Below are 8,766 nucleotides of genomic sequence, written 5' to 3' on the forward strand. Positions count from 1 at the left end.
GGCTTAAACAGGGCAAGTTTTAAATGTGTTTTTAGCTTCTAAACATGTTCATGTCATTAAAAGTGCCTACCCATTTGCAGTGATTCCTTCCGAGGGAACACAGCGAATCTGACTGCAGTAGATGTGACAGAAAAGCATAAAAGTTGTCCATACCTCTGTTTATTTCCTGTTTTCTGGTGAAGTCCACACTACTTGATTGTCAAACTTGTACAATCCGATATTCCAAAATGTGTTTTAAAACTATTTGCCGTTATGTCTCTTGAACTTATGACCTTGCTACTGACAGCTCTCCAAATTTCCAAACAGAGCTACGTGTTTGGAATTCTCCTTTAATAACATAACCACAATCTAAATGAAATAGTTTTTCGTAAATGTATGTATGTAAATGGCACCTATGTAGTGATGGAGAAATACTGTAACACGAATTGTATTTATTGGCCCATTCTCATGGCACCAGCTGTCTTAGCAGTTGTCTGAAATGCTAAGTTTGTAACACTTTTCTTTCAACATTCTTTCACAGATGAAAGCAGTTGCTGGGATGAAGATGTCATACAACTTGCAGCAGGCCATCGCGCCGTCTCGTAGAACCATCATAAGAGGTTTCAGACAGGACGAGACTCACTCAGCACTCTGCTCCCACCTCTTCACGATGATCCGGGGGAACCGGCAGCACCGGAGGGCGTTCCTCATCTCACTGCTGAACCTCTTCGATGACAGTTCTGTGAGTAAAAACCTGCATTCATCTTAACACGCCTTGGCTCTGCTCAGTGTAAAGTAGTATATCTTCATTACGACATGCCAAGTAAAAATCTACTTGGCCAACAGTGTGTCTTGGCACGAAATGTAATAAAATGTCTAAGTGTTAAATATGACTTAGGGATACAGGCATCTTAACTTAAGCAAAACATTTAATAAAGATACGACAAGAATTTATATCTTAATTGTTTTACTGTCTTGCTAATGTAATAAGACTAGGTTATTTTTGACCATGTATGAGTAGAAAATTCTAATAAGCTAACAGTGCAGTTAGAGATTTTACCAGGCACTGACTCTCACTCATGCTTTGTCCCTCTTTTCTTTATTTTTGCAGAAGACGGAAGTAAACATGCTGCTGTTTGTAGCAGACAACCTCGCCTGTTTCCCATACCAGAGCCAGGAGGAGCCTCTCTTCATTATGCATCACATAGACATCACCCTGTCTGTTTCTGGTAGCAACTTGTTGCAAACCTTCAAAGAGGTAGGATAGCATTTTTAAAAGTAGCTTGCTTGTTTTGGGGATATGTGTTTCCTCCAATGGGGTTGAAAAAACAGGGCTTAAAGATCTCCAGCGTGCGGTCAAGAGGAAAAATAAATAGTTAAATTTGGAAACTTGCATGCGGTTTGATTGTTTCAGTGGTTCATTAACTCGTTGGAATGAGACATAAGAATAATGTTAATGATAACAGTAATGGACAATTCCGCTCCCTGTAGGGAGAACAAAGAGGAAAGGTGCCTGGGTGCCTACAGTAAAGATGCTGCTTGACTAGTAGCAAGCTAATGTAATTCTTGGTGGGTAACAAGATTACACCGTTCAACACGCTCAGTTATTTTTAGTATGATTGTTTTGACCACGGTTAACAACTCCGGGCTAACCCACAAATTCATCTGTAACGTTAACTGTATAGATAGACAACTAATCTAATGGAAATTTAGCTAGCTAGGACAAGTGGAGAGCAGATTTGAGTCGTGCATGCGACAAGTGGCCTACAAGACGTTTTTGAAAATGACTTGGCTACAAGCTAGCAATCAAACACAACAAAGGCTGTCAGTTGAATGGCGTTTCGAGCCAACGTTAGAAATCAAACAATCATAGATAGCTAAAACGATTTTGAAATGATTCCCATCTTCTGTTACTTGTAAAGAGAAAAGTTTATTATTTCAAGGATTTCACAAATTTCAGTATGACAAGTTATGCTGTAAACCATTTAAATCTGAACATGCACATGGAAACGGGAAGCCATTTAGCACTTAGCACGGCTGCAGCGTATGTAAGGAAGATACTCACTGTACGGCAGCAGCGGTAAGAAAGTGCTCGCTAGTCATTGGATGCTAGTCACAAAGCTTTGTTCCGTGCAATCTGTCATACGAGTACGTTACCGTCATCGATTGCTGCAACTGCGCCTTTGCTGACCAACCGTGTTTGGGATAAAACCAATACGTGTGTGCACGTCATTAACGATGGCCAATGTGTAAAATGTATCTAAAGCCCAAACTGCCTTAACAAAGCTGTCTATTTGGAATCAGCACGGCCTTGTCCCAGAGGTTAGAAGTCTAGCTATATGACAAGCTAAACAAAGCAATGTTTTTAATAAGAGTACATGAAGCTAATGCCAACATGGACAAAATCATGAAAGTTGCTTTTTTGGTGATGACCTGGCCAAAGTAACAACACAACATCTGGAAAGTTTTGTTTTCACAATTGTTTAATGTAGGATTATGGTATTTTTGCATTATGAAAATCTACATTGACTCTTAATTTAATATATGGTTGGAAGAATTAAAAATTATCCAAAACTGTTTACTTCTTAACAATTATAACTTTTATATTGTGTAATGTAAGAAGAACTTTAACTGTTTTGCCAGTCAAATTAACTTTAATGAGTGCATATCAAAACATTATACTGTGGACCTCCCCTTCAAAAAAAAAAAAAAGAAGAAAAAGTTTCATGATTTCTTTTCACTTTAAGCCCTGGAAAAAATCTTCAAAAGCAAATTTTGTTTACAGTTATTTGTATTTATATGGATTTTTATTCATTTCTACTGTCCAGCTTCTGCTAAAGGAGCCGAGGCGTAAGGAGAAGAAGGTAAAGGTAAAGGAGTGGAAGAACACGTCAGATGGGGAGGATGAAGAGGAGAAGATGAACTGCGATTCTCCAGGGGACAATGATGAAGAAGACAGTGACGGTGTGGTACGGCGGCCTAAAAAAGCCAGAAAACCTGTTACAGACTCTGAGAGCTCAGAGTCAGAAACTGATCTGGACGATTTGGATTTGGAAGATGTGGAAAAAGTAATGAGGCTCGTCCCAGATAATCCCACTGGTCTCTTGGACTTTGCCAATTCTGTTCAGGGCATCCTATTGCTGCTGGTGCTCAAACAGCATCTGAAGAACCAATACGGATTCTCTGACGGGTAAGGTCTACATGATCTTAATTTCTGTACAGCCTTTATCTAAATGACTGGGATATCTGAGTTTCTAAGTGTGGTTTAGTTTGAGCAATTCAAAAAAATGTTGTCTTCCAACAGAAAAATTCAGAAGTACTCTCCGACAGAGTCAGCCAAGGTGTACGATAAGGCAGTGAACCGAAAAAGCAACATTATCTTCCACCCACGTCAGACCATCGACTTCATCTCCAACAACATAGCTCGCGCCACACTGACAAACGATGTCAAGAAGCGAATTGTCAGACAGTACCTAGATGTGAGTAATGAAGCTACAGTATATCAAACTTCCATTGCCAATGTTCTATGTACTTCATAGATTGTCAGTTAATGTGTTTTTTTTGTTCTTCTCACCAGTTACATCAGGATTTAAATATGAAGTTAGCTCAAATTATCTGAAGAAAGTCATAAACACACTGTAAACTGTGGTAAACTGTGCCAGGATTGAGTTAGGATTCAAGGAAGTTCAGTATTTCACGTTAAATGATGTTTTGACCAATAACTAGGCTCTGCGGTGGGTACGGGTTGTGCCTTAATAAATCTACTGCGCCTCATGACAGACACCATTCTCAAGCCCTCACACAATTTAACTTTAAGCTGGCTGCCTTTATCGCCTACTTTCCCCCAAGTAAATAGATGATAATTGGCAGCTTGACCAGGCCTTATATCTACATTGTATCTGCTTGGGCTTCAGTGTCTGGGCTGGCCCCACTGGCTTGAGTTTTCCCCTTCAAATCATTCAATACCTGTTAGTTTCTTATGGTTACCCAAACTCTATTCTGTCGTGTTCTTTGGAGGTTGATGTTTAAATGCTGCAGAGTGTGAAACTTGTGTCTCAAAGATAGTTTCTTGTCTTTTACCTCCGCATAGTTCAAGGTTCTGATGGAACATCTGGACCCAGACGAGGAGGATGAGGAGGGAGAAGCGTCTGCGAGCGCTAACATCAGAAACAAAGCCATAAATGCCCTACTGGGAGGCTCCGGCCCCATGTCAGGACCCAGCCCGCGCAATCAGGCAGGACCAGAGACAGATGACGATTATAGTGACGACGAAAGGACCCCAGGGGTGAGAGCAATACACATACACGCTATCTGTTAAGTCCAATTTAAAAATGTGGGGAGAAACAGTGCAACCTTTTTGTCTTCTGTCCTCTCTGCAGTCCTCTCGACGGTCAAGGCGAGCTGGTGACTCCTCTGACCCCGGTCGTATGAGCGAGACATTGGAATCTATGGATGTGATTGCCCTTTGCTGCCCCAAATACAAGGACCGGCCGCAAATAGCTCGAGTCATCCAGAAGACCTCCAATGGATATAGCATCCACTGGATGGCCGGCTCCTACTCGGGGCCTTGGGCAGATGCCAAGAAACGCGATGGCCGCAAACAGGTGCCTTGGGTGGACACTATTAAGGAGTCGGACATCATTTACAAGAAGATTGCCTTGACCAGCAACCACAAACTGAGCAACAAAGTAGTACAGACTTTACGCTCACTGTATGCAGCGCGGGAAGGGGGAGCTAGCTAATGGCTCCCGTGTGGCGTTTTTTTGGGGGGGGGGTTTCCTTTCTTTTTTCTTTTTTTGGTCCCTTCTCCATTTCTACTTTATCAAAAATCTTCCTCTTCCCTGCTCCTCCTCCTCCTCCTCAACTTGCCACCTCCAACAACACAGCCAAACTTCACTGGATTCCTACCCTCCTCCGCTCCTTCCTCATTTTTGTAAGAAAACAAACACAAGAGGGCAAGAATATTTGACACTACATACTTTTTCATGAGTTATTCTTGCAAAAATGAAAAATGACACAAAACATAAGACTTATTATATTAGAGGGACTGCTCACGTTTTGTTTGTGTACAAGTGCAGAGGATTGAATCCAGAAGGCATTAAAGGAATAATTCACCCAAATTATCCCTTAAAAAGGCTATCAGAAAAGAGACCTGGAGGGAAATGTTTTGTCAACATTGTTGTGGGAGCTCCTTCGCTGTTGTGCAGCAGATTCTAGTCACTCATTTCTACTCCCACTGTATCATAGTTTAACACAACAAAAAACTAAAATGTTTATATCTCTGAAGACAAAAAAGCTGTAAAAAAAAGAATAAAACCTTAAGTGAATGTTGGAAATTAGTCTTTTTGATGTTCTTATTAAAGTGTTTTGGAGTTTATTATACTACTATCACCCTGATGGTTTTTTCCTTTTAGCTTTTAGATATTTGAAGGAAAAAGTAGAAAAAAATAAATAAAAATAAGATTTTTTATTTTTGTTCACTTTTATTTGTCCATGCTGTACAATGGCAGAGTTCTCTGAACATAATTTATTCTATTTCGAACTACGCATGCAGTATATGTGGCCTATTGCAGGAGGATATTTTGTAAATGTAGATTTTGTTGTATTAGGTCACCCTAGTAATAAGAGAAAAGGGGATTCATACCCTTTTGGTGGAACAAATACTGCAATAAATTTTCTACTTCTTTGTCACTTGTCTGCTCAAAGTGTTAATCTGATCTTTTCATTTTGTAAATGAGGAAAGGTTTAAGACCTAGATACTGCTAAAACACAGACAGGCCTGAAAGGACTAAGAGGGTTGATCATTTACATATGAGGGAGAAGGCCTACAACCCTTCTATTAGTATTTCTCTACATAGATCTCAAAACAAACAACACCTGAAAGTATATTCATAATTTGTTGTTTAAATTGTTTCTATAGTATTTGAAAATTATCATAGAATTACATTTTTTTTAACAAATTGTGCCCTTTGGAGAATCAGGCCAAACCACTCATTTTTTTTAAAATTTGTTTAACCTTTATTTAACCAGGTAGGCTGTTGAGAACATGTTCTCATTTGCGACAGCCAGCTGTCCAAGAAAAGCATAAGCGTACAAGACTACATATAGTTTCACATTCAACATAGTACAAGAAGACAGAATACAATACGAAGGTACAGATTAAGTAGGCTGTCCAAGCCGGTGCAGGTGTAAGTAAGTCGATGGCTATGCAAAAGTGATATGGTGATAACACAATATACATGAAATAGACAATCTATAACTGCTGAGAAGTAGTGAAGAGTAAGAGTACTGTTGGTGCAAATTAAATTGTGGTCAGGATAGTGATGTGGTTCCAGTGATCAGTTTTAATGCAGTCTATATAAATAGTCTATGTGAATGCTGAGAAGTAATGAGGTCAATATGCAGTTAGTGCACAATGTAATCTGGTTAGAGATGTGGATCAGTAATAACACAGTGAACATGAACAGACACGCTGTCAAAATGCTGCATATAGTAAAGAGGCAATATACAGTGCAAATATTTTTCTAGGTAGTGCGATAAAAACGTGAATAACACAGGATGCATGAAATATGAATGTTAAATGCTGAGATGTAGTAGAGAGTCAGTGTACAGTATAGATGGTGATGTTGAACAATCACAGCACAAGATACATCAATAGACAGAAATATTTAAATGCTGAAATGTGGTAGAGACTCAAGATATAGTTAGTGCAGGTTGTGATCTGAATAGTGAAGAAATGAGTATATGAAATAGTAGTAGTTTAAAAGAAATTGTATGACAGTGGGGAGAAATACAGTTTTGCATGCCAGGGAAGGTGCAAAGTGCTAAAGCATGTAAACAGAAATGTGCAATGGGGCTTGGAAGACCTAACATCACCGTGTTACTATGTGGATTCATTAAATACCAGCTGCATTTAGTACAAAGAAGCAGTATGATTACTTATGTCGCATCCAAATCAGTCAGATACTTTTGGGATTATTATGGACATTAGCCAACATTTTGAATATTCTATTTGTGCAGCTAAGTGTTTCCCTCATCGTTTTAGATTACATTCAAAGTTACAAATATTAACTTATAGTGTTTACATGCTAAACATCAGTGAGTTATTAGACTGCTCTCACTCCAGATGCTGTTCGATTATTTGTAGAGCGCGTTACGAACGCTTTTTGGGTCAAATCGCTGTCCGTACTCTGGTGATGTCACCGCCAGCCAGTATTTTGTATTTCTTTGGCGGGGTTTGTGACTTCGTCCGTTTGGATTACTTTGTAAGCGTTAACTTTCCACCTACACAATATGGAGCGGTAAGTCTTTAATTAACTAAGAGAACCACTTAAATTCATTTTGTATCACTTGAAACAATTAGCAAATAACATTCTGACGAAATGTAATAGTTTTGGTAGCTTGCATAAGATATTTATGTTAACGTTACCAATCGCCGTTATTGGGACTTCACTTTAAACGTTAGCTAGATGCAGTTAGCTAACGTTACTGTTAATGTAAAAATGTTACAAACCGTAACAGTTGCCTTACGCCAGCATTACGTCCTAAAAACGATTATTATGTTTAAGCTAGCTATGTTGTGTTCTGTCTAGTTAATCTAGCTAAGCCACTGAACTAGCTGGTAGTTAGCTAGCTAACGTTAAGATAACGCACAACATACACCGATATAACATTACTGACAGACTTTACGTTAACGTCAAGGTGGCCGTATGTGACATTCATTTCCAAATCTAGCTTGCCAACTAGCTAACCAACATTATCGCTCTAATATGCAGTTGTGCGTGTTTTGGTGGGCTTGGTGAAACAGCAGAATAACGTTATTAAACGTTTTATTTTTTGTAATAAGATAATACTTTATTCATCCCACAATGGGGAAATTCCCTTGTTACAGCAGCATTTTTCTACAGTAAAGAACAACAGCAAACCAACAGACAAGCAAACAAACAGGCAAAACAACAGACAATGTGCAATAAGTACTGAATGAATGTAAAGTGGCTTTATATAACAGATATGTGTGTATATGTGTATAATATTGTGTGATCTAGTGGAAGGATGAGTCGTGCAACGTTAGCAAGCAGCAGATCATCGGATCTGCCTATGCGAGTTCAAGACAGCAACAGGATGAGTATGGCGTATACAACACCCAAAAGGTTGGTTTGAAGTACCAGAAACTTAATTTATGCCCATTTGTGGTTGTTATTGCCTGATGTTTGCGACATCCTAACAAAACATAACGTTATGCAATTTGCTCCTTGATCAGCTATTTCTAATGACGCTTTTTGTATCTAACTAAAGTTACACTGTAGACAAAGGATATTATGTTTACTTTCATGCTATTTCCTGTATGTTTAACGTTAATAACAAACGGACACAAACACTTGGGCATCATTTAGCTGGAGGCTTCATAGTTTAGCTAGACCTCTAACGTTACTTATTTGTGGCATGGGGGGGATATTAGAAACATGGTCATGTGACTCAGTGAACACACAAGAGAAATGGATTATTGGCAACATGTTTAAATGTGAGTCAGCGAGTGGAATACATCAATTTGTTTACGTTTATATTTCTTCACAGTAACATGAAACAGCCTTCCTTTGGAAAGCTTAACATACCCAAACCACAGTCTGTGAACTCTGAAAGGCGGACCAGCTTCTTTGGTGCACGGTATGTGTATAATATTTCAGAAATATACAAAGTTGCTATCTAATGTACAGTGAGGAAAATAAGTATTTGAACACCCTGCTAAATTGCAAGTTCTCCTACTTAGAAATCATGGAGGCGTCTGAA

General features: G+C 39.0%; 2 protein-coding genes across 5 annotated transcripts in view; both read left to right on the top strand.

Annotated features, from left to right (window-relative positions):
* Nucleotides 1-5,425, top strand: part of nipbla (NIPBL cohesin loading factor a) — a 33,844-nt gene extending 28,419 nt beyond the window's left edge. For 3 of the 4 annotated variants that reach the window (XM_032515066.1, XM_032515065.1, XM_032515067.1), the window contains exons 44-49: nt 521-721; nt 1,091-1,237; nt 2,808-3,169; nt 3,284-3,458; nt 4,070-4,264; nt 4,359-4,721. In XM_032515066.1, coding sequence (XP_032370957.1) covers nt 521-721; nt 1,091-1,237; nt 2,808-3,169; nt 3,284-3,458; nt 4,070-4,264; nt 4,359-4,721 — 1,443 coding nt within the window. Of the gene's footprint in view, nt 1-520; nt 722-1,090; nt 1,238-2,807; nt 3,170-3,283; nt 3,459-4,069; nt 4,265-4,358 lie in introns of all 4 variants that reach the window. The other variant, XM_032515064.1, reaches the window with a different exon arrangement.
* A 1,683-nt stretch (nt 5,426-7,108) lies between these two features.
* Nucleotides 7,109-8,766, top strand: part of ndc80 (NDC80 kinetochore complex component) — a 12,678-nt gene continuing 11,020 nt past the window's right edge. Inside the window, exons 1-3 of the mRNA XM_032516780.1 lie at nt 7,109-7,280; nt 8,025-8,129; nt 8,554-8,643. Of these exons, the coding sequence (XP_032372671.1) occupies nt 7,273-7,280; nt 8,025-8,129; nt 8,554-8,643 (203 nt within the window). The 5' untranslated portion in view covers nt 7,109-7,272. The remainder of the gene's footprint in view (nt 7,281-8,024; nt 8,130-8,553; nt 8,644-8,766) is intronic.

Source organism: Etheostoma spectabile, chromosome 5 (genome assembly GCF_008692095.1).
Source record: "Etheostoma spectabile isolate EspeVRDwgs_2016 chromosome 5, UIUC_Espe_1.0, whole genome shotgun sequence".
Classification (NCBI taxonomy): domain Eukaryota; kingdom Metazoa; phylum Chordata; class Actinopteri; order Perciformes; family Percidae; genus Etheostoma; species Etheostoma spectabile.